Source organism: Liolophura sinensis, chromosome 7, assembly GCF_032854445.1.
Source record: "Liolophura sinensis isolate JHLJ2023 chromosome 7, CUHK_Ljap_v2, whole genome shotgun sequence".
NCBI lineage: Eukaryota > Metazoa > Mollusca > Polyplacophora > Chitonida > Chitonidae > Liolophura > Liolophura sinensis.
The window spans coordinates 42,556,761-42,583,596 of NC_088301.1; the positions used below are offsets into that span (position 1 = coordinate 42,556,761).

Genomic DNA, 26,836 nt, shown 5'->3' on the forward strand with positions numbered 1-26,836 from the left:
AGTTGTCGTGTGGGGGAAATTCTATCGTTATCACATTGAATGTGATTGATCGATCACTAAATAGCATCTGTTAATATTGTCGATTATTACCATTAAACGGATACCAAAATTTTTGATGGCAAATAGAAAGTTTGTGTGTGGAAAAGTAAAACTGAGCAAAAACTCATCAGTAGTATAACAGTGTATTTATGTGGTGGAAAAGGTGACATAGTCACACGAAGTGTCTAATCACAGTTCATTCTTAGCTGTGTGAAAAGAGTTTACATATAAATACATCACATCAACTTGTCCATCGTTGGGCTGTGATAGTCCACACATTTTGTTTGCACACTGGAGCTCTCTTCGCACCCAAACGTCAAAATGTCTACAATTTCTAAGCGTTAAAAGTGATACAAAATGTTGAATGTTGTAAAGTATGAGTGTCATCCATCGCCTTGCATTATTGTTGGAGTTACCACAATATTCTACTTTATGAGTGTCAGCATATTAAAATATTATACTGAGCAATTGTTCTGCAATTTATAACATAATGCTATAACTTATAAATGTTACAAGACTTTTAACATGTATAATGCCTAACACAACACCTAAATGTGCTAAATTTGTCCACAAATAGTGTTAGATTAAAACATAATGATTGTGTACACAATCTGTAAAGTGATAAATGGTCTTCTATCATTGCTAAAATGTTGAATTTAACATTACTAAAATGTTGCATTTAACATTATTAAAGTCATATATAACATTCAGTTTTAAGAAATTTAAAACTAAAATAAGGGCATCCATGTTGGCGCACACAATTAAAGAATTCTCAACATGGCCAAACCCAGTAAAGACTTAATGTATAAAGCAGTGTTCATTTTTACCGGATAAACAGTAGTGGTAAATATCACATTAATTTTGAGCTAAACAAATTAAAGCATTATTGTTTCTGGAACCGATTCCATAAAGCCATTTCTGACTTGTCATAATCTGAAATATAATTCAGATATTAAAACATATTTTGGAACAGTTCATCAATGTTATCTTAAGACACATGCACGTTAAGATGTCAACTGCCAGCAACAAAAACTAAGTATTGTGATGAAGTCTTAAATTTTTACTTAATTCAGAAATGACTTGTGGAATCGGGCTCTTGTGTTATTCTTTCCGGATGTTTGCAGCTCTCATGTGCAGCCGATTTCATTCGTACAGCACCAAGATTAGGCATGTCCAAAAGGGATTAAGGTCAAATCGCCAGTTTGGGATTGAACCATACGTGCTGACATAAGCTGGATAATCTGCCATGAACATGATCGAGGAAGTCATTAACATTTATTAAATGAAGTATTTGAAGGTTAGAACCTGCTGAGTGCCTTTGACCTGGCGAGGCGCCAATGATTACAACTGTAAGGCTGTCAAGCTCGTATACACCACGGCAGTGTCAACTGCTGTGTTTGTATTCCGGCCTCTAGGCCGTATACTTACATTCAGGATTGTACATGACTTAAACGGCGCTCCCCCGCTTAGCTTACCTGGTACAGGTGAGTTATATATCTGTATAAAGTGATCTTACAACGTGGCCTCCATGCAAGTCTATCGATCAGGTGACAGATCTGTAATAATCAAACAATTTTGCAACGAACCGTGAAACACCCTATGTACCCAAAGCTGTGCTTGCTTTCACACAACAACAGATCTTCTATACACGCTGCCACAGTTCACAGTGCCAGCATATATCAGTACTGATTGAATAGTAGAATTCCTCTCAGTTACATGTTTGGATAGCAATCTTGTGGATTACCAGCCTGGTTGTTAATAAGGTAGGTACACATAGATATAGATATGTATTTGGTACACACATAAGTAGTGTGTGTACCATAAACTTACATGAACCGATATTCACCATACACCATTGAACAATATGTCTATTGGGCATTCCGATACAACTTACGGACAAACATAGACCATATACACCAATATAACCGCTTGCGCGCGAGCCAGACTTACCAGGACGACAGTCACCTGGTCGTACAGGCGTACCCTATTGTTTAAGGTTCCCGAAATTCCTTCAGAGGGTTCCCGCAGCCCCAGGGTTAAGCTTGTCTTGGGACAGGTGCGTGGACGATGCTGGTGCTGCCGGTGGTGCACTGGGCCGGATGGATGGAAACTGAGCGGGTGGACTACAGAGAGCCAGCAGTACTACCACGGATGTACAGGGACCAACTGTTATAGCTGCTTTGGTTGCCGTGAAATGAGGAGAGAGCGGTTTATTCGTCCCTTCACTCGGCGCTTAGTAATACTCAGAGGCCTGTGTCCTCCTCAGCTGACTATTTCCGCACGAAATCGTTGAGGAGAGAAAAGTTGCTGCTTGCGGAGGACGCCATGTCCGATGGTTGCCATGGCTGTACAATCAATCTATCCGTGTCAAGAAAATTGTTTACAAAGGCCCTTAACAAATCGACTGTTGCAGGTATAGGCAAATGCGAATTAATAGGTAATTCCACAGCGAAAGAGTCTCATAGAGAGCGAAACTACGTTGGCATATAGACAGTATAATAAGAACTGATCGGGTGAGAGATTTGGGTAAGCGAACGAGCCGAGGTCAGCAGCGAGACGAGTTGAGAGTGTAGAAAGTAAGACGTACAACCAGCGCACTCTGTAGGCCTACGATACTCACCGCCGTACGAACCATTGCACTAATAACATCCAGGTTCCACTGCTGGTAACGTTACGCCCAAAATATGGTTCTTTTTTCTATTTTTTAAACACAGCCGCCGGTGTATTGAGTAGCGCTGTAGACTGGTGGGGTGGTAAGGGGATAATGTGTATACAAGACCTAGCAATCCTGACAATGAATGCGTGGCTAAGCTTCTGTACAGGCTTCGAAGTAGCGATCTTGTTTCGTACCTCTTATGCTGGTCGTCTGCATATGACTTTTTGATAGATAAGACCATTAACGGTGTAGACATGCCGATGACACATTCTGTGAATTGTACTTTCTCATTATTATGGGCCCACAAGGGCTCAGAAATACTTTTGGAAGAGCCATAAGTCCGTACTAAAAACACAAAGGGTTGTCAAAACAATTGGCTCGTCACAACCTGATCAGCCTAAAAACGAATGCTCCGCTTTCCAGGCCTTGGCATTTCGGATTTCATGTCGAATTCATGATTGCAATTCACCAACAGGGATAATGTAATATTCGGCTCGGTGTGCAGCAGTTGAAATGTTTATCCTTAAAAGGTTCCAGTATTGAAATCCTATCCTTGAGTTATATTAAGTATTTAAACTGAATAGCAAACAGAAGATCTTGGTGGATTCAAATATGCAGAATATTTCTTTTTTTTTTTTTTTGCCCCCGAGTGGAAACGCATGGTGTGCTAATTTCGGTGCATAAAAATATATATATTACACACGTATGTTCAATATACAAATCTTCTCACATATATGTTTATATATTTATTTGTTTATTTGACTGTTTAACGAAGATGTTTCTCTGATACGATGGCAGTTTTGTTGGTGTATAGGAAACACTGGCCTTTAGATATTAACAATGTTTCCCACAGTTAAATGGTCTTTAATCACTGAAACGCTCCACGAGCTTAGCCGACCGTTTAATGTCACCAAGTACCTGCGAATACCCCGAGTTTGTTGAATTTCGAAATTCCCTGCCGAAGACTGGAATAGAACCCGAACCTCAAGCAACAGCGGTTGAAAGTCGTGCACTGCACCTTACCAGTAAGTTAGATGTCCCCGCCCCCCGTTACTGATAGTATCATTTATTGGCATTTGCATTCTAGGGCATATATGTGGATTGTGTAATTTTCCTTAAATTCAAAAATGTCAATAACTCTTTCCTCACGTGGGCTAGTGATTAATGAAGTGCTGAAAATGTGGCATTTTTGTGCTTTAAAATTGCTTGAAAAACACATGTACATCCGTAGGGCTGGCATTGACTTGAAGTCATAAACATATGATCATCGTAGACGGTATTTATACCACTGGCTAAGCCAAGTTATTTCTACAGTGTCCATTATATCCAAACCGTATTAATGCTCTGTATTGGCTTAACCTGTGCTAATTTAAAGCTCAACAGAAGCAGTCAGGTGAGTGTTTCGGCTGCAGTCAAACACGTGGCCAATCTGTCAGCGTTTGTTCCTCGCTCTGGCATCCGTTAACGCGGGGCACTCCACATCTCACTTCCCTGACCCCCCGGTCATGGTAATTACATGCTGGGAAATGTGGAATGACGGACAAACTACACGAGATCTTATGTTTTTTTCGAGTAGTATGTATAAATATAACCTAAAGGTAGAGCTTCGGTTTGGCGTCCACAACAAGTAAGGTATCAGGTTATTTAGCCTCCCTCCCCCACAGCCTACCCCAACTCCTTTTTGTAATAAACACGCTCTATACACTGAAGCGATCTGCGCTCAGTAATAACAGATGGCCTGTGGAAAGCTACCGCCAAATTGTAACATACCTACTACCACTGCCTCTCCTTTTATCTTACAGCATACATATGTGCTAACACTGGAATCCCACCGGACTCGGTTATGTGGCTAAACCCACCCCACTCCCACCTCACACCCTTGTACTGGAGAAGGTTGATGTCTGCTTCTAATCTCAACTAAACTGTATCAAAGTCATGTTTTTCTCACAATTTTACTTTTACTTTTGATAATCAAGCAGTTCGTAATTATGGTATGAAGATACCAATTTTTTGGACATCATAAAAATGCTAGAACTATTACAACTCTTTACTTTAATAAATAGATTATTTCAATGATTTTACAATTTTTTAAAACTTTTTTCTCTCTTTTTTTTTCAGAAAGTTGTGATAGTTTGAAGATTGCCTACCTGGACAGCCATGGCGGAAAACATTAAAGTTGCCGTGAGAGTGCGACCTTTCGTATCCTTTGGATGCTAATAACTCACAAATGGTCATATTATACAGGTATATAGATATCAACAGTTCAAATCATATCTTTAGTATACCTTTATGATACTGAAATTTTGAAATGAATAGCACTCAGAAAACCATCTTGCCTATTCAACACCACAATATGAAGTGACACCTGATTGCTTTGTATATGTGTTCGTGTTTTTATTTATTCCATGTTTCCATAGTTTTCCTAACTGAGGGAATATGGCAAGAGGCCGTATTTCACGCGTGACCAGCTGCTAATTGCCTGCTCTGGTTTTACTCTCTATACTGTAAGTCTTTTATTATCTTATAAACGATAATTCAGTGGTACTCGTTTGAAGCCAGTGGTATGACCATACCCTTGCTCTAACTGACCAGACGTACTGGTCAATGCGTTTTAGTACAAGGTGAAGATTGCAGTGCACCTGTTTACCCTTGACCAACTCGTTAGAATGACCGCGAAAAGAAGAATGGCAGTAAAATGATTGTGAGGATGAGTGGGCAGACCACTGAGATCATTCATCCTGAGTGCACGCAACCTCCCAAGAAGTTCAACTTCAACTATTCGTACTGGTCCCACGACGGCTACAACGTTCGGGAGGATGGCTATCACGAGCCGAAAGACAGGCAGTATGCAGATCAGGTATGGTTTGCTGACACGGGGTGGTTGAGTATCAGTTATCATGCGTGCCTGTTATTCGAAACCTTGTCTGGTATGGTTTCTCACACTTATTTTCGTGATCTTGAAATTAGCACATTCCAAAGGAGCCTGTTTAGGATGAAATTAGTTCAATTCCACGCATTTTCAAGGTGGTAAATGGTAAATGGCAATTACAACATGATAGGCACCATCAGACATGGCACCATCATGATAAGGTTGTCTTATACAATTCTTATTTGCTTCCTTCAGTTTGTGAATAAGACTAGAAAGGCATACCTTGCAGTAAAATAAAAGTATTTAGCCGACTATTAACGTATTTATCATTACCTTGGTACAAAGGCAATATGAAAGTATTCACTCAGGCAACACCTTCTATAAGATCACTGAGCCATATGTTGTATACGTCTCTTAAGTTATGTTATTACTGAGTGTCAGGTCGCATTTGTGACGAGAAATCTTACCATTTCAGGAGCGTGTGTACAATGATCTAGGAAAGGGAATGTTGGAGAATGCATGGCAAGGTTACAATGCCTCCATATTCGCCTACGGACAAACTGGCAGCGGGAAGTCATACTCTATAATGGGGTATTCCGCAAACAAAGGTACCTGTAATACAATATGTTCGGTGGGTGGTTTCTTTGTTTGTTAGTTTGTCTTCAGTTTAACGTCGTTTTCAACATCATTTCGGTCATTTTGGAACGGTGTCTTCCTGTAAAGAGCCTGTCCCGATGCATATCTATGGGACTTGCTATCTTGAACACAACCATGTCAAAGACAGAAGATATGACACCATAACCAGAGGCAGTAAACTGAAAATTGGTTGGCCAATTTTTGGACTATCCTTGGCCTTTTTGCTGAGCGCCATGCGAGGGAGTATACAAGGATTACCAATTTAATGTCTCTTCCGACTGGGGACTGAACCCCTTAACACTACGCTCTACCACTTGGCTCCTGAACGGGGTTATGCTAATATGGATTACTGGGGTATACACTTTAAATCTACTTAAGTGAGACTGTCACAATAAGTGCAGATTGAACCAGGCTGCCATAAGCACAGACATATCCTGTATATCTCTCTGAATGTTATCTTCTGCCAACAAGACATGTCTAGCATTTTGAGAATGCCATTTACGACTGGCATAAAAAAAATCGTCACCCGAAAGGTTTAAAACCGTTGTCACACAAAAAAGCAGAAAAGGAAACCAAATGGGGCAATTCGTTACTGGGCTCCTTTTAAAGGTTATTGCATTATCGCTACAAACGGAACTATACAGTTGCGTGATTGGGTAAGCCTAACTATCATTCGAACAAAGCCTGGGATTCTGATCAGTGACTTGCTCCATTCAGAGTTACCTCATTTCAAAACTAATATTGCCACCAACTCGTTTCTGCGTTCAGAGTTACGTGATGCCATAACTAAATTATGATACAAACGTAACTCTGAGCATGCTTAATTGATCACGCAGGAATCGTTCCAAGAATTTGCGAAGACTTGTTCCGAACTATGGACCAAAGGAAAACTGAAGGAATGGAATATCAGGTACGACGTAAAATCTAGGGTAATACAAATGCATAGGATTAAGGGCTCAGAATTACAGGCAAATGTCTAACGACAATGTTATAAAGACAAAATGCAGGGGGAATGCATTATATATCCCTCCTAAATCAATTGCCTTGCACATTAGTAAGTTGTGGAATAACTGTTATGACCACGGATGACTAAGAATATATAATACCATCTATGGACAAGGCCATTGACTCTTGGTGTACTCTTCGCAATAGTGTATCAAGATTAGTGTCTCTACTTAAGCTGCATGGTAGACAGGAAGAGCAACACATTGGAGAGATATTGTTTTATATCCCCTCACATAATTACGTGAACATTCCTCGTCTTCCAGAAATTAGGACTGGGAAGTCATGTAAATGATCAATAGTACAAGTCTTGCGTATAATTCACGACGCCATGTTATTTGGAATAATCTGATATCATTTGTCTCAGCGTAAGACTGTATCTCGTCTTTTTATCAGGTTTCCTTCAGCATGATTGAAATATACAACGAGACAGTCCGAGATTTGTTGACCAAGAAACGTAAGCCAGATGGAGGCCTTGCAATCCGAGAAAGCCCGGACAAGGGGTTCTACGGTAAGATGGTTGCACCTTTACTGATTCGACGAAAAGTTGAAAAAAAAAACGTTCTTCGCCTGCAGAACCTAATTTACCTGCACCAGAATTGCTGTTTGTGAGAGTATGGCATGTCGAGTATAACTTACATTTAATTATGAAATGTTAAGCTACCTAATGCAAACTAAGGTTTTATAATTGCTAATGTTAATGCCAAAGTGACAGTTTTCATCTCATTTGGTATGACAGTGGAAGGTCTGGAAAAGGTGCCAGTAGGAAGTGCCGAGGATATCCAACTCAGGATAAATGAAGGCGATCGACAAAGGACTTTGGCAGCCACTAAAATGAACGAAACTAGCAGGTAAGATGTGAATAGTTTAAATGTTACAATCGACATATTTAGCCAAGTCGCAATATTATTGCTCTATTTGACTGAAAATGTTGTCACATCCGATTACAACAGTGCTTTTTCTATACCGTCTTACTTTTCTACCTATAGGTACTTTGTACACTTGTTAACGTATAGTGTGAATTTGAAGGCAAATAGACGTTGTGTTCTTAAATAAAATCACCTTCTCTTTTCAGCCGCGCCCATACTCTGGTGACTGTATACCTACTTCAGAAAAATCGCAAGAACAATCGCGTGAAGCAGTCCATTATCAATCTGGTGGACTTAGCTGGGAGGTATTATGCTGTTTAAATGGCTTTTGTAGTGAAGTGGCCTTTGTACCTGACGTAAATATTCTACCCTGTCCCATCATGGCTCCCATGTTCCCACTATACTCTAACTTTGCGACATGGTATGTCAGACAAGGAAATAATGTCAAATACCAATCCCTTAATAAAGTTACAAACTTGAACAACGTAAATAACGAACTTGTATTTTAATGAACCTGTGCATCTGATCAACACACCTTATTGTCTGCATATATGATCTATATAATTTAATTATCGACGTCGGAACTATTTCTAAAGTGGCTAACACACCTGGCAGCTCCATAGCAAAAAGCTAAAGGCCCTTCCCAAGATCCCTCACACCGCCCCCTCCCCTTGACGCTTCGGGACTGGTGTTAACAGATATGTTACTTTGATAAACTTACTTTAATAAACCTCTGTTACAACTGCAGTACATTGCTTTCATTTTCAGCGAGAGAAACAAGCAAACTCAAACTACTGGAGACAGATTTGAGGAAAGTAAGAATATCAACCAATCTCTCATGACTTTGGGATCGGTCATCAGGGAGCTGTACGAAAAAAAGACACATGGTATGAAAAATGGAAATTTCATTGTTTTAAAATCTAATACTAGTAGTAAATATATGATTCGGGCAAAGTAGATCATCTTATTGTATGTGGAGAGTCTCTGGTGAACTCGTTTGCGTGCTAGCCCAGCGCAATGATCCACGAGCCTCTTACCAATGCGATGGCTCTGAGTTCAAGTCCAGTTCATGTGGTCTCCTCTTCGGCCCTACATGGAAAAGCCTTCCAGCAAGTTGTCCTGAATTTCACAGTGCTCTCTCCGGTTTCTAGCCGCCATCGAATAAGTGAAATATTCCCGAATATGGCGTAAAACACAAATCAAATAAATCATTTACTGTACTCAGATGTAGACCACAGTATTACCCCAATGTATGAAGTGGTTCTTTCCTTCTATTCCGCAGTCCAGTTTCGTAATTCCAAACTAACGAAGTTATTGAAGAACGCCATTGGTGGAAACAGTAAAACAATAATGGTGAGTACCGATACCATAGTTTGTATCACGGGCTGTACAATAAATCTGGACATACTTGAAGAAATTTTTAACAACTGGGGCTGTAGCTGATAAGTTTTAATCTACCAGCTTGTCACTAGTGTATTCGAAATTTCGGATGTACTATAATATATAATTTATATACATTCTTTTGTTCTCGGAATTTGCATGTTTCGCCAAATTTTTATTTTATTTATGTCATCTTTTCTTGTTTTAAATGCCTCAGTACCGTTTGCCATATTCTTGTTCATTTCCTAATTTTGATAATGATGGTTGTATAAAATTACCCCAAAATGTGTTTAAGGTTTAGAAGAAGTTTAATACCTTTTTTTCAATATACAGATGGCAACAATCAGCCCTTCTGACGAGAATTATGAACAGACGCTCTCCACCCTAAAGTATGGTAGGTCTGTCTATACTTCTAACAACGTTCATCGCAAAGAACTAAAGAACTAAGAAAGTATATAAGGAAATTAGGATAGAGCCACATTAAGAGAAACGGTCGAATTTTAGGAAAAGCAAAAATGGACACTTGAAAGTCTCTAGTTTATGACCCTTCGCGGGATAGAATCAGAATACTCGTATAAGAATATTGTATTCATACCATATTTTTTACCGTCATTAAAACTAGAATGGTTTTCATGGTGACTGCTCATCTAAATGTTTCCCATTGCGCCTTACTGCCTTCCAGCGAGCCAAGCCATATTTATTTCCAACAAAGCTATTGTGAACGAAAAGCGGACTGATGAGATGATAAAGCAGTTGTTGTTGGAGAAGGAAGCCCTTCTGAAAGAACTCAACGAAGCAAGGTCCGGAGTCAACACCAAGTTTTCTGGTTACACCGAAGAAGGTTTGCTCCACTCTAGCTCTCCTGACATCTATATCCAAGTTTGCAAAAACGAATTTTCTTTAGATCCAGAGAGGAATTCAAAGTAAAGATAATTTAAGAGAGTTCTGAATTTTCTTTAGTAGAAGATGCCTACGTGTATTTTCAGAACATCATTCATGCACTTTGCATTGTGGGAATAGGTCTACATAATGTATGAGTAGTATAGGCTTTGTCCTTGGAGTAATATTAGTATAAAGCGTAAAGATAAAGTGTGATTTCAACATTCCACGAAATGTATAATTTCCCATTATGCATGTATGTTTCTTTTTAGTTTATTTAATTAATGTTTTCCTGGGGTATTATTTCGGAAGCCCCATGCGTGCTTAGAGAGATCAATATATTTAAAATCGCAAGAGGGCTTGGATTTATCTTTCAGAAATACAGGAACTTAAAGAAAAACAAGAAGCAGAGGTAAGCTGTGAATTCGTGTACCTACCCAAACAGTGAAACAAAAATTTAATTAACTGTAGGCAGTTTTTATTGTTATATATTTTTTCTGCACTTATCCAAGCAGATCCAAGCTGATCACTTAGCTATAACTATAGATGGGGATGTTATAATATCATTGGCCTTGTTAAGGGGTCAACCATGAAGGATCGTTCACACTTCAACAACGACGTGGCTTCCTTGGCTTTTACCGCTGATCATGCATAAAATAAACATTGGAATATATATTTGGCAGATTAACCGCTACAGAATGGAAATGGAGGACATGGAGTCTTCGTGGCAGAAGAAACTGGATGAACAAAAAGCAGAAAAAGAGGTAGAACTACAGACTGTATTGACCTTTCAAGAACTTAACTTTATAGTATGGTATTGCCTTGAATTATCAGATAGACATAAATTTCCTTAAAGTTTCTTACTAGTGCAATGCAAGGGAAGGAGAAACGCTGTAATTTTTTGGGCCCGTTCCATTCGCCCCCAGGTGGCTACTGGACTAAGTAGCGGTCACTGACGTGCCGTTCCTTTGGTCACTGGAGGAGACCAGTAGCGCCATTTCCGCCACCGAGTCGGAACATTGGGACATCACACTGTGTCCTCCGTTGGCCACTGAGCCTGCCACCAGTGGCGGTCAGATCGACGATAGGAATGCACAATTCATACTCTCTGGCAGAGGAGACTGTGATTAACAAAAGCTATTTCGATTATGCATTTATACTTCTGCTAAACACGAGTGGCATAATTTTCTCATCTACAGAAATTACTACAGGAAGCCAGACGCGAAAAGGAGGAACGACGTCTACAACCTCATATCTGGAATTTAAACGAAGATCCGGCACTAACAGGAAAAGTTTATTACGTGGCCAAACCTGGTGAGTTGTGGTGTTCATGTATTAAAGAACTGCAATTGTAATACCTCCAATGCACTACGTAAAATGCCTTTGGTCAGAGATTGTTATTGCATGACTACATTAGACATAAAGGCCTGTTGGGTCTAGTAAAACAATTCATGGACACAGCAATGCGTCAGTGATTCGATCATCTGTGATGAAACGTTGTAGTCCATGCTCAGTTCTTTGAACATTGTATGAATAATGTGGATTGCATTAGATATAAGAATCGCACAAGAAACTCAGAAAATTATAGAGCCATCCCAGTATATGGTTATATGGTTTATTTAGGTTATCATGTTTGCCTAACACTTTATATTTCTTGACATAAAGGTGACACAACAGTTGGGAACAGGCGGTCAGCGCCAGAAGCGGATATTATCTTACATGGACCAAGGTAAATGCTGATCAGGATCAAATTCCGTAAGACAGTGGTTTCGGTGTAATCAGGTATAATAACAGTTACTCTATAGAGCATTACATTTTGGTACAAAATAAATTGTCATTTACTCCAGGAATGGCAAACAAAAGGACAAGGGAAAGCTTAAAACGGTAAATTATACATTTTTGTTTTCTTCAACAGTATCACCAAACAGCACGCCACTCTTCGAAACAAGGGTAATATCGTCAGCATTTTACCTGGTCAAGGCAAAGTACTAGTTAATGGCGAGGAGCTTAAACAACAGCGGAGTCTTAAGCACCAAGACAGGTAAGTCGGGATATAAAAATTTGATTTTTTTCTTAGCTTTTTTTTTTTTTGTTTGTGGAGGGAGAGTGTTGGGTGGTCGAATACAATCTAAGTGACTTTTGGATGGTTACTGACCTGTGGCCCTCCATGTACGCTTCGGGTATATAATTAATAACAACCATAAACTTTATATCTAAGCCCCCAGAAATAGTTATAAAAATTATAAAACTTAATATAAAAATTACATTCCCAGTAGGGCTTTTAGGTTTTCAATGTATTGTTTTAAATATGTTTATACTATTGAATACTTACAGACTTTTCTTCGGCTCTGCAAACATATTCGTATTTCATCATCCAAAAGAGGAAGAAGTTCTGAAAAGCAAGAAGAAACTTTTGACTATAACGCATGACTTTGCCCAGCAGGAAATAGCTAGCAGTTCTGGCATTGACGTCAGCAGTGGTAAGGTTATATAAACTATATCATATATAGTTTAAGGAGAGTGATAATAATATAAAGATAGTCCCAAACACTCTTCTGTCTTATTTATTTCTTCGAAGTGTATATGTTTGAGAATCAGTTCATGTAAGAACTTTCTGAAAAAATTTTGAAACAAAACTTCCATCTTAACGTTATAACTTTCTCATTTCATGTAAAAATGTAAGTGATTTTAAGTAGAAATTCCTTCATTCTGTGTTCCACAGAGGATGGGATTCTTCAGCAGGAAGTCCTGTCTATTTTGCCATCAGTGTTGGACGCTAACGCCATAGCGGCTCATCTTCAAAAGAACGTAGAATTTCAAATCTGTCTCATGTCCGGGACGGCTCGAGGTCAGCCAGGCTCAAGGACTGAGGTAATATTTGCATCTTAATAAGGGTACTAGTATTTCGAATTTGCCTTTTGTTGACATTGTTTCTCAGATTCCTTGATAAACTTTCAACCTAATGCATGCACCCGCTATTGTTTTACAGTTATTTGTGAAAGTCAAGAATACCAGTGGCAAAGGTTTTGAATTCATGTGGAGCAAGGGAAAGTTCATTAACCGCCTGGATGTCATGCGCACTATATACCGAAGATTTGAGGATGGCTTAGAAAAATGGGATGTCGAGAAGAAAGTAAGCACGCAGCCTTCTGCCATTAAACATTGCCTGTCAAAAAAAAACCAAAAAAAAAAAAAAAAAAAAAGACAGCTTAACGAACTGAATGTACCTTTTCTGTAACAAAACACAAGTAAGTTCCTGGCTTCGTCTGCTTTCTCTTGACTAAGCTTTCGAGTCTTTCATATATATCGATACTGCCAACCCATTTAACATATTTATATAAGCCAACGTGTGAAATACGTTTTCGATATGTTATTCTACGGTGGACTGTTCCGGCTTTTCGTTTAACATGACATGAATCCGCGCTTCTTGCTAGTGGTATTACAGGTCTGCACCTTGTTGTCCAGAAGGGCATGTAAATCGGGATTGTCAAGAAGCGTAACAAACCGTACAACTAATACGAGTATTGATTCTGCTGTACAACATGACAACACACCATTTTGGGTAATTTTAGACCAGATTTTAAAGTGACAAGAGGCCGTATTTCCCCTGTTGTGTGTGACCATTGGTGTGAGAAATATCACACTGTCGTCGCTGCTCTTCATGCTACAGTTGTGCAGCATTTGTTACTTTTCGACTGTCTTGTGGTAAGCTGACAATCTCTTATGCTATGTTAGTATGTAATTCTTCTCTGCCTTTCTCAGGAAGACGACCCTTTCTGGGAGCCGGATGATTCCGAGGTGATGATCGGAGTCGTCTACACTCCCCTAGAGAGTCTGGCGCATCTTCTGGACTTCAATGACCACCTGACCATTCTGGACTACACGGCTCAACAGAGAGGCCATCTGGTGGTCAAGCTCTGTCCCTGTAAAGCTGATGGACGAGAACCTGCCAATCCAGATGATCTGTTTGTGGAAGAGCCCATCGATCTGGTGAGTTCAAACTGTATTGGTTTGGTTTTGCTTTCACGGGGCAAGCATTTTTTATAAGACACTCTTCTCAACAAATGCTTTACTTTAATGTGTTATTGGAAAATTTTATATATTGTAGGTAGAACACTTTTTTATTGCCTGACTCTGGATATATTTTATACAGTTATATTGTTCGCGATCATGTTGTAACTAACTTAGAACTTGGGTTGATAAATCAGGCATGGCATAAAATGTCCAGTGGAATATTTGCTATCTTGAAGGTTGGGACGGACGTTGCATTTAAAGTGAAGATTGAAAAAGTCTTGAACTTGGACAGACAACTCAGTAAGGTAAGCTTGTATAGGTCTCCAGGACCTTGACATAATTTAATGCAAACCAACCAATAGGGTAAGGCATTTGTTTTCTCCGATTCTAACAGTTGTGACCAATCAACATACAGTAGAAATGTACAGTTAATGCAACTACAATAGTCATTGTTCAAGATTGGCGATTTTGGTTAAGGCATTATTAATCAATTATAATTAAGAAATAGGACCCATTTATAAATGACTTAACGTTCCTGTGACTTTTATTGCACTTGACAATATTTTAGATCGGGTGTATTGTCTTTTCTTCTTTAGATTTGGTGCCGCTATAAACTGTCAGAAGGATACAAATACGTAACCACCGATCGGACAGGAGATCCAAGCAATCTCAACTTTTCTCACCTTCACGTGTTGAAAGCAATGACACAAGAGGTAAGATTGACTTAGGATCCATCGTCAGATTTGATGGCTTTTCTCATATCTAACAATCTCTAACTACCGGGAACGGAAATTTAGCACTCCAATATTCAACAACTTTAGAACGCCTGTGCAAAGTTGTAATATTTTCTTCCATCTCGGTATATGTTCATGTATAAAAACTACCCTTTGTCTGGGTCTTGCTTGCTTGATAGCAATCATCATATTATATCAGTGTCACACCCTTGCTAACCAAAGGGACTAGTGGCCCCTGTTTGACGTCTCCTTGCAATAAAATACATCTCTTAAAGCAAAGAGAATCAAACCAAAGCGGCATTATAGCGATTTGTAGTCTCAACTCGTCTGTTTCATAAGCAGCTCTCAGATGCTATCTGTCGAATGCTGCAATCGCATGCCCATTTTTGTTCGACTAGTCGAATTCTACGGGTCGACTCGACGGTCGCACTCTGTGCACTCTGCTTATGACCTTGGACCAGTGAGATTGCACGTTCGAATCCAGCTCCTGTTGGTTAGGCTCCAGTTTTACATCAGCTTTGTTAGCTATCTGAAAAACGCCGGTGGTTTCTCTCCGGTTGTAACCATCGTCATGTAAGTGGAATATTCTTGAGGACTAGATAAATCAATAGTTTAAGGTCTAAAAAAGAAATTTCCGGTAAAAAAGCAAAGCCTTCGTCCATGTTAGCCTTTAGCAACAAGGTTCTAGAACAACCACTCCATTCTCTGGTATGTTTTGCCGTTTTACAGCAAGTGGTGTTCCTGCAGAATGAGACGATTGCTATTCAAATATGGGGCTGCCAAGGGAAGGCGTCTTATACCAAACCGAACGCAATTGTCCGGAAATCTGTTCCGGTTGCTGATGTCCACGTTCCAGTAAGGCTGACACTTATATTTGTAACTTATATGTGTATAGTAGAGGAGAAAACTACAAACTTATACTGAACATATATTTATCTCTTATGTTATCCCTCTGCTTGTTTGTTTGACCGTTGTATATATTTATGGTAATGCCGCACCCAAAAAGTTTTTATTTCTATGGTGGCGGTCTATTTTATGAGTGGTCGAGACCAAAATCCTCTGGATAATGTATAATTACACATTGTAAACAATGTTCCACACCTTTGTGTTGGACGTCGTCGCATAAATGAAAAATTCTTGAGTTTAAAACAATTAAAACAATATCAATGGCTTCTTTTCAAAGATACCATCATCCCAGGAAAAGGCCCAAGGAGATCAGACGAGGCTTCTTAAGTCCGAAGTCAACACGTGGAAGAAAAAGGCAGAAAAATACCAAGAACAATTAGTATGTATATGTAATTATATATACAGGTCTGTATGTACAAATGCTAACACAATGACGAATACATGTATTTATACAGTGTTAATACTGTCATAAAATTGGTCATAAATCATACTCGCAAATTTGACTTTCCAGATCTCACTGAAATGGAGCTTTCGTGATAATTCCAGCAATCGGGGGCGCGCAATTGTGCTCGTTTGTGCAGTCTAACGCTCGTTGAAAAATTTTCGTCCACCAGCATGAGTTGCATATATTTGTACACACGTCAGACGTGAAGAGTTCGTCAGTAACTTGCCAGAGGTCAGTTTCGTTCAATCATAAAAATGACTGTGAAACCTTGTTGTATATGGCTATGAACAACAACAGATAAATAAAAGATAAAAAAAGTATGCTTTGTTACTATTTTCAGCGGAAAATAAAAGACTTGGTCAGTAAGGACAGTGGCTCCGATAACCCTACGGTAAGGTCTGATTTGGGTCCCTTCCTACAAAGGTCTTGTGGCATAATTTTCTTAGAATGTTTGTTTGGATTAAGCGTCCCTTTCAATGTTATGATGACGTCTCTATACTGCCATGCCAGAGACATCATACACGATCAATGCCACAACCAAGAGTAGGCCTATCAATCGCCTAAATTTGAAGGAATTCATTATATGCAAAAACATCACTGCGAGGAAGTATTCAAAATTAGCTATCTTTGAGATAGCTAATTAGTAAACTCCTTTACTAGGCTGGACTTTCAAAACACGTCTACTGACTGGATTATTTTTTGTTGTGCTTAAAAAAGTATTGTAAAAGATCAATATAGTGTCTGTATCATTAGGACGTACATCGTGAATCATAGCAAGCGATATGCCAGAGCTTTCTAACACAGCAATTTCAAACCATTTTAAGTCAAGTTACAGATTATACAAACGACAGCCACAGTCTTAATCCATAACTAAGAAAATAGGCCCACTGTTTTAATCTTGCTGTATTGTTTTAATCTTACTGTATGTTAAATGTGATGACAACACAGCATTTTGAGTAATTCTAGACCGGTGTCGCCTAACAAATTGCAATTAGCATCACTGCATTTTTCCCCCTAATTCTGCTTAAGCCGTTGTGCTAGGGGGAGTATAATTTGCTACTATTTTTAGCTATGTAACTTGACAAGTGGCCGTATTTCACTGGTTACGTGTGATCATTTGCCAGCTATCACACTGTCGTTGCTGCTCTTATTTTTCCTCTCCATGATGTACGTTTTATTTATACTATATATTTAAAAGTCTATACGTCTCAGACAAACGTTGTCGGTGGATCCCTTTGATGTATTGTGTAAACGTCAATGTACAGAAATGTGCCTTGACTGGTGAACATAACCCGTCTTAGTTTCCCACGTGAGCAATATTAAGACACATCCATGTACGTATCTCTGTTGCAGATTAGCCGCATAAAGCAGGTTTTGGAGAGCTAACATCGAAGGGAGATATTCCTGCATCGTGACTACAGCTCTGGGAATTTCCTGTGCTTCACATTGGATCATTCTTAGCGTACTCTGTTTTATATCCATTTAATTAACTTGGATTAATCATTTTCCCGCATGCACGTTTTAAAACATCAACTTTTTCATTTCTGGGCATTTGACCTACATTTGGCATGAGTATTTTCGTCCTACCATTTTGTTTACACGTGATATTTTGAACATTTTACAACTGTATGTGATACTAGATGGACATAGGGTATATGTAGGCATAACGTGATACAATTTGTGTACCTTTACATACTTACCTACTTAAATTAATGTCTGTGATATATTCCCTTTGAAGATGTGGAGGGAACAGCCATATCAAGATCTCAAGATGCTATATCCAATAATATTTCCTCCTCTCATTCAATTTACGATAGCTCAAACAATAACCGTTCATGAAAATTGGTGCATATTTTGTTTCCCATGTGAAAGGGGGTCGTTACACGGTTTAATGTCATTAAACACCATTAAACACTCATTCCAAATTTATTTGATTGATGTTTTAAGCCGTACTCAAGAATACTTAACTTACACGACGGCGACCAACTTTATGGCGGAAGGAAACCGGGCTGTGCCCAGAGGAAACCCACAACCTTTAAATCTATTTAACACTCAATTATGCCTTCTGGCGAACATGTCAAATCTTTTGACCTTAGGTTGTATGATTTAAGAGAACTATTTGAAAATAATGACAATATTAGAACTAGTTTTTACTTATTTTTGCAGTTGTTTATGTACACGTGTAGTTCCCTACGGTATAAGCCATGTAGGAATAAGTGATGTGGTTAACTATATTTCGCAACTTTGCCTTGACTTGTTATCTCAATCAGTTCCAAGGACCCAAAGACTAGGATAGCCAGGTTGCTATCTTCGTTCTATTTAAGAAAAAAATACACAGTCATTGCAGTAATATACCATAGGGAGAGGAGTTTGTGAGCAAAACAAAGCGGGCTCTTAACTGTTGTATTTCAACAACAAAATTTTATATCAGAATAGCATATTTTATTGAGGTTATTTAGTGTATTTTCTCTTCCAGAAGAGTATGTAGGCACACAAAATAATTCACCTGTGTAAATGACCATTCCTAATGAATATACATACATTCTATGAGACACATTTTGTATGTTGGCATCAGCTGGGAAAAACACCAGCAGAGGAATTGGGAGCTCTGAATATAAATATTGACTATGATAATCATATCCCAGTAAATCTTAACAGATTCACCTTTTTTTTTTCTGGTTCCCATTTAATGCCTTTGCCTTCATTGTCTATTTAACCTGTGCCATGTTTAATCGCTCTAATAAGAAGACAGAGTAGTGAAATTATCACAGGTAAATAAAGCCCAAGACTGCTTAGTTGTACTAAGTCTATACCATCACAATTATATGTATGTCATTGTATTCTACTTAACTTAAATTTTACAAAATGGTACTTTGGTTAAGTTAAGCAAATCATAAACCATGAAGAAAATAAATCAAATATTTTCAGTTGTTCGAGCATATAACCTTCACATATACAAACTGTCAGACTTACAACGTTATAATGCAAACTGATATTAGTTGCCAGATTATAGTTGAGGGTGTATTCAACGTCACCTTGAGCCAGAATTCTATGCAGTGGGACTATGGGAGACAAATGAAACTTAACCTTGTAAGTGACGTAGAGCTAGGGAAAGGCGAGATTGGCATCTGTCATTTCAGCCTCAAAAAACATTTAAGTACAACAATCTACATGTAAATACCCATACATATGTACATGTTTGTGTATACTTGCACCCAATATATAAATCTAGAATAGTTCTTTGCAGTGCAACCACTTTTAGATCACCATCTTTAAAAAGATTTCCACTTTTCATACACCATGTTTCGTACAACATGAAAGATATGCACCTGGTTTTGGTTCAATGAAACAAGAAGTTTTGGACCTTGCCTGTGGTTCATCCCACCTGACCCTTATTTGCATCCTGACATCATTAGTTCAGGAATCAGTTTCCAACTGGTTGTGTATACAGTAATCAAAGATGGTTGAACTGGTTTGTGGTTGTGGTGATAAACTAGATTTAGGCTTGATCCTAATCACTCAATTTGCTGTCATAAACCACTGAGAGTTTTATGGGCCAATTCCACACAGTCAAGTCAATATTTTAAACCTCGTCACAACGCTTTTTGGTACTGGAAATTTAATTTCTGATACACTTGTCTAAATACATTTATGAGGTGGGCAAAGTTATAATTGGTATTACCAAAAAATTACGCCCAAAACTGTATATCAAATTGATGCAGAAGTCAGTAATTGCTTTGTAAAATCGGTCCAAAATCTGGGAGTTAGGCAATTTACATAATTTTATGTAGAGACATGACTAATTATATGAGAGATCAGAATTTGCATCTTGATTGGGAACATTTGACACTTAACCTATTTCTGACACAGATAATTTGAGGTACACGGCATATCATCATCTCAGACTGGCAACAGCTTTGATGGCTGCATCATCTAGATCTGTCGCAGACTGGATTGGCAGACTAGACTCCTCCAAGATCTTCTTTGCTTCATCCACGTTTGTTCCTTTAAAAAACGAAAATGAACTGGATGGGATGACTTTTTTGTAAAGTATCAAAAAACCATGCGCTTCATCCACACTCAATATAAGACTAAAAAACTGACAAAACAGGAAAAGCGTTTCAGGCAAGGAAACAAAACTTAACTGCATCAGTATATTTCAACGTCTTAAGAGTCTGGTGTTTGTTGTTTTACGCAATACTCAAGAATATTTCACTTACACGACGCCGGCCAGCATTATGGGAGGAAAACCGAGCGATGCAGGGGGAACCCACAACCATGCACAGGCTGCTGGCAGGCCTTCCCACTATGCCACCCTGAGCTGGACTTGAACTCATATCAAGCGCATTAGTGAGAGGATCTTGGGTTATTGCAATGTTCTGGTATGCTAAACACTTGGCCATGGAAGCCATGTCTGGTATAGAGGAAAAATGGCTATGTGGTAGCTGCCAATGGGCAAACTTTACAACTGACTTATGTTCATGAATATGATACTTCAACACTTCAACTGGATGTAAAATTCTGCTTACCTTCTAAACGAACCACAAGTGGAATTGACAGGTTGATAGTTCGGCATGCATTGGTAATTCCATTGGCAATTGTAGCACAATTAACAATTCCTCCAAATATGTTAACCAAAATAGACTTCACCTAAGAAATAAGACACATGGGTATAAAATATGACAAGTATGACAATTATGACACCACAGGGAGACTTAAACTCCACCATAATATGTGAATATGAGGCACATCAATTAACAAGATAATCAATTATCAAGATAACAAAGACTAAAGTCACTTCTCATCAATCCAATGTCTGCCAATAATGTGTTTGGTATTCACATTTGGTATATCTTTTTCAAAAAAGGACTGATGTTCACAATTTCAACAAAACTGCTCATTTCATAGATTTTAGTGATGAAGGCCTTATCAATGAATAACATACAAATGACATGACACAAACAAGGCTCTGCAGGAAACCTATTAGGATGCTAGTAGCCTTCCATTCACTGCCTGCTGGGTGGCTGTGAGCAGATTCCCCAACACTGAAAGAATGACTAGCTGGTCATCATATACACAGGTCACAATAGGGACTAAGCAACATCAGAATTGGCCCTTACATTACCTGGTTATCTGAGGTCAGCAATTTGAAAGCGCTCACTACTTGTTTTTCTGTGACAGCACCACCAACATCCAGAAAGTTAGCCGGCACCCCACCATGAAGTTTTATGATGTCCATAGTTGCCATAGCCAACCCAGCACCGTTTACTGAAACCAATGTAATGTTGACAAATTCACCGAGATATCATATACTTATCTGATTAGTGTTTAATGTTGTACTTTAAGATAACAAGAAAAGTACGGCTAGTTTTCCATAAACAATCAACATCAATTCATATTATTGAATATCTGTTCATTGTTCATTTTTCAAAAAAAAAAAAAAAAAAAAAGACCCTACACACAACCTCTGAGTTCGATGCAATTTGTCTTCATACAGAATGTGGCACTAAAATCTCTTTCATTCATTTGTTTGTATATAACAAATATATATTGCAAAGCACTTGCTCTGCTTCTCTTATTTGTCTGACTGATGTTTATCTCAAACCCACAAAGTTTTAACTTAGACCACAGCGCTCCAGATAATCTGTGGCGGAAATATGGAGTAATGGGGAAAAAAAAACAGTACCGGAAGCTAAATGCAGTCTATGAACACCGAGGTCACAAACCTCCCGTTCACAGGTTGCTGCTGAGCTAATGAGGTTCTGCACATTTGTCTACAACTTGTACGGTTACAGAAACATGTACAAAGTGTCTCACCTAAACATCCAATGTTTCCATCCATTCCAATATAGTTAAGGTTTGACCTGGAAGCTTCAACCTCTCTGGGGTCACTTTCTGACATATCATCCAAGGAAAATATTTCCTTCTGCCGAAACTCTGCATTGTCATCGAAATTAATTTTTGCATCAAAACATACCACTGAAAACAGAAGGACATTTGTAGCATTAAGTTGTCACAATAAAATCTAACCAAAATTCAAGTTCAAAATGCACCACAAAATCTGGTTACCATGGATATACAGCAGTATATATTTAATTGAAGGATTCTAATATATTTTCACTAAAATTATTCACAATAAAAACCCCTAACACAAACACTTCTGTATTTGGAGTAGATGGGAGGTAAGGAAGACCTGAATGTCTTAGTAATCAGCTCCAATATTCCAGGGGTTAATAGCCCTGACCTAGCATATAGCTGTAGAAAATCAATTTGCGGCTACTACACAATTTGGTAACCATGGTAACCACTAACAGTAACAAATTCATCAAAGTTAAAACAGTTGTTCTAAAATGCTTAGATTTTACAAACAAAAGTTAACAGTGTGTGCTTTGATCGAAATTGTTTTTTCTCAACCAGAAAAAATATATAATAAACTCAGTCAAGAATTTCACTGAAAATAAAATAGCAGTGTCAACAAACCTCTGCCATCATCAGTTTCTCCAAATGGATTGATTTCTACTTGTGTTGCATCCACATCAATGAATAGCTTGTACAAACGCTTTATCTGTTCTGCAGCCTATCAAAACAACCAGATCCTGAGAGATTTTATAAAGTGACAGAGACACACACAATATGAAGAAAGAAGATGAATACTCTAGACTTTTTAACGTTCAAATGTATATGTGAATCCAAATCAGATTTAAAATTCTCACTTTAAAGACAATATATATATATATATATAAAATATCAAAGCTTACTTAAATTTTGGCTTACTGACAAATTGAATAGAAACTTTACCTCAGCTTGCTTACTGCCTGTAAATCCTAACCCTTTGGCCATTTGGAAGCTTGGTCCTCGGAGATTCCTGTCATAATGTCAATTGGCTCCTGAATTGAAAACGCACTAATGTGATAAAAAGCAGGTACGCTATCAATGTTAATCATCCACAGAGCTCACAGAATCAGAAACACTAGCTCTTACAAGTGTCTTTAAAATGCTGACACATCATAAATTAATGTTCTCCAAGTCACACTGTGGCTAATGAACATGTGAGGATCTGAGGACAGCAAGCTAAAGGCTGATCAAGGCTCTATGGACCCATTCGTGGGAACATATTACTTAATTATTGTACATTCACGGAAGGCTGAAGGAGTGAACACAACAATGTAACAATTTAAAAGAGCCGTAGTCACTCACGGTGATAATTGCATCAGGGTTTGTTGCAGCCACTTCCTCTATGTCCATGCCCCCAGAAGTGCTGCCCACCATTACTGGTCCCATGTGCTTTCGATCCATCAATATCGCAAAATAGGTCTCTCGTTCAATATCTAGTGCCTCAGCCACCATTACCTGAGAAAGTAGAATAAAATTTGCATTTGATTAAATCCAGAACTATTCAGTATTGACATATCGCCTTCATATCATTCCTGAAAACATTTTTTCTTGCAATTCATGGTTGCTTTGTTTTAGCATCTCTAATAAGGTTTTGTCATTAGTGTTATAATGATCAACAATTGTTGAAATGTATCAGCAATGATAAACCTCTTATGCTGTAATACAAATGCTTATGAAGTAAGATACTCTTATCTCATTGCTAGGATTCACTGTAATAATATTACAGTTATGAACAAACCTTTGAGACTTTTACCCCCGTTTTTGTTGTTTGCTTAGTAACCAGGTTGTGGCCCACCATGCTGTCAACAAGATCTTTCACCTTGTTTGGACTGCAATATAATACATAAAAGAATACACTGTTACAAGTACACTGTGTCATAAAGGGATGGTTTCTGAACACAGTGTTGTTTGTGAAACAATAAGAAAACCTGCGATTGACTCAGATAGATGACAAGGAATATTTCTAAGCAGCACCACAAAGTTTGATACATATACACATCTAGGGACACCTACATGTATTTATTACCACATTTGTGATCAACCTTCTAACTAACAAGGCTCAGTGCTCACTAGGTCAATGTGACTCAGTGCTCACTAGGTCAACTTTCGGAAAGACACCTGTCTAAAATACATCGGATATTCTATTCCCATTCAACTGAAACAGCATATTAAGCAAGATGTCCGGAGATGCTCATACATGTAACCTTGATATAAGTGATGTTACCTACATTTTATGATGGAAAAGACAGATTGAGACTCACTCTTTAGTTAAGTGGACACCACCTTTGAAGCCATTTGAGAAGACGCCCTTCCCTCTTCCACCTGCGAGGATTTGTGCCTTGATGACAAATTCTCTAACATCTGTACATAATATGAAAACGATTGATGACGCTTTATAAACCCAATTGTAAGTAACTATTTGTTAACATTTTTTAAGTGATAAACAAGTTAACATTTGTATTTATGCTAATGTTTAGACCTCAGGAGATTACTGTGAATGAGCTTATGTAAGTAAGAATTCAAGAAAGTCACAGAACTCATAAGGCTGCAGAAGTCAAAACACAGCATATTTAACAGATAAAATGTAGAGGAACTTACTGAGACTTTTGGCAATTTCTAACGCACTGTTTCCGTTTTCAGCTACTTTAAACTTCTGAACAGTGATGCCATGATCTGCCATTAATTTCTTGCTTTGGTATTCCTGGAGATTTAGCCATCGAACTGCAACTCCACTCATAGCAAACTGAAAACCATGAAGAAATCAAGAAGTATTACATAACCTAACCACGTGTCATGATGTAGAATCACGTGAAATGATCAGTAAGAATGGATTGCTTGACTGATCACTGAATGAACAAAATTCCGCCAAAAGCCAAAAAAAAAAAAAACATTTTTAATAATGGCCTAGCCTGTGTATTCAAGGCAAACAATCTACTCCAATTCTTAAGTTGGTATAGGGACAAAAATGAACACTGACTGTCACATGAAAGAAAATTTTCAAAAATCTCCATAGCAAGGGGATGAATTAAAAACCTGAACGTACTTAATGAAAATCATATCAAACATCTCTTACCTTCACTTTAAGGGTATCAAAATAAGCATGTTTTTTTCTACTTGAGAGAATACACATTTATTCCTTGATCAGAAAATGCTCTGTCAACAAGAGGGCAAATTTATATATTTATTATTTTGGTATCTGGCATTTAATAGCTCCAGATGGTAGATTGTGCAAATGATATGGAACTGAAAGGAATATTTATTTACTTATTTGATTGACGATTTATGCCGTGCTCAAGAATATTTCACTTAAACGGCAGCGGATGGGCTGGACTCAAAGCAACCACAATGAAAGTTGCCTGGGTCTTTGCGTTGCACTGGTGTGCTAACCTCCTTGGCCAAGGAAGCTCCTTGCAAGGAATAATAACAAGAAATATTAACAAATGCAAGGCGTGCAACAGTAGGTTTCCAGTTGAATTGTAATTACCACGTAAGTTTGGTAAAGACCTGTCCCATAGTTGCACAGTTGTGCTATGGACATATATAAAAGAAGAATAGAGCAGCCAGGTGTATAGGCATTTAAAAAAAAAAAAAAAGTTGCTGAACATATGGACAAAAATAATATGACAACTATCAAAGAGTGAGGGGGGCAAACCTCAAAGAACTTTATATTTCAGGGGCAATAACCAGAGTGCATGGTGGTTATTGAAATCTTAAAAACCTTCTAATGTTTCTGGACGGTCAGAGAAAGGATTATTGGAATAATAAAAGCAGTCGTAAAGCTCACTCAGATTAACTTAAGACATTAAGCAAGTTAACTAAACTCCAGAGAACGTGAATCTATCATAGGCCCTACACCTTACTTCACAAAGAATAGAACGTACTTCCTTTTTTTCTCAAAGCACGAAAGTATTTTGTGAAAACAAGAGTAAGATTTTTCTTTACACTTAAGCAAGCAATGGTACTACAAGGCCAACTTTTATACCTACAATCTTCCGTACAAACTGGACACCAACTGGATTTGAGCTTGTCCCCGTGTAAACACGTACGGAGAAAGTGACGGTTTAATTTTCAGAACAACTTCAGAATTTAACACAGGTTGTTGTTGTACATGAAAGTGGCGATCTCTAGTTACAGTAGCAACTAGCCTAGCATTCAAGTGTCAGCAGCTGAACACATAACAGACAGTAGAAGATAATGAGGTTAATTTGATATTGAACGGCATGAGTATGCAAATCCCGAAATAAAAAGTATGCACCTGCTTTTCCAGGCCTTTGATAGCCACATTTCTCATCACGTTGATGGCGGCCATTTTACCAGGTGATTGAGGTCACACATGAAGACAAAACGTGCATAGTGCGAGGGGCGAAGAACTTCCCGACAAGGAAGTGCATAAAGAAATAGTTCTAAGCGTTATATGACTAATTATATATCTACTCTACGACCAGAATTATGAATATGCACTAATTTTAATTTTTATATTAGTTACATTCAGATGGTTTTTCACTACATTCA

At 38.3% G+C, this 26,836-nt stretch overlaps 3 protein-coding genes across 3 annotated transcripts in view; 1 reads left to right on the forward strand and 2 right to left on the reverse strand.

Moving 5' to 3' along the window:
* Window positions 1-2,517, reverse strand: part of LOC135471171 (uncharacterized) — a 32,509-nt gene extending 29,992 nt beyond the window's left edge. The window contains exon 1 of the mRNA XM_064750265.1: window positions 1,990-2,517. The gene's annotated coding sequence lies outside the window, so the exon portion shown is untranslated. The remainder of the gene's footprint in view (window positions 1-1,989) is intronic.
* On the forward strand, window positions 1,736-18,347 carry LOC135470935 (kinesin-like protein KIF28P). Its single transcript, XM_064749984.1, has 27 exons — window positions 1,736-1,802; window positions 4,814-4,894; window positions 5,361-5,552; window positions 6,040-6,172; window positions 7,037-7,110; window positions 7,599-7,713; window positions 7,942-8,053; window positions 8,278-8,376; window positions 8,840-8,958; window positions 9,354-9,424; window positions 9,785-9,845; window positions 10,134-10,292; window positions 10,708-10,742; window positions 11,014-11,094; window positions 11,530-11,644; window positions 11,996-12,059; window positions 12,246-12,371; window positions 12,665-12,810; window positions 13,053-13,201; window positions 13,320-13,463; window positions 14,093-14,320; window positions 14,581-14,649; window positions 14,941-15,057; window positions 15,808-15,933; window positions 16,262-16,363; window positions 16,770-16,820; window positions 17,783-18,347. The coding sequence occupies exons 2-27, from the start codon at window positions 4,853-4,855 to the stop codon at window positions 17,813-17,815; spliced, it is 2,763 nt and encodes a 920-aa protein (XP_064606054.1). The 5' UTR covers window positions 1,736-1,802; window positions 4,814-4,852; the 3' UTR covers window positions 17,816-18,347.
* LOC135470419 (succinate--CoA ligase [GDP-forming] subunit beta, mitochondrial-like) lies at window positions 17,435-26,635 on the reverse strand. The gene is given in 12 exon segments (XM_064749347.1): window positions 17,435-20,434; window positions 20,959-21,079; window positions 21,555-21,697; window positions 22,247-22,408; window positions 22,910-23,006; window positions 23,228-23,274; window positions 23,277-23,316; window positions 23,627-23,779; window positions 24,063-24,153; window positions 24,586-24,685; window positions 24,923-25,067; window positions 26,580-26,635. Coding segments are annotated over 12 exon segments (1,263 nt in total). The 5' UTR covers window positions 26,634-26,635; the 3' UTR covers window positions 17,435-20,324.
* Window positions 26,636-26,836: the final 201 nt, after the last annotated feature.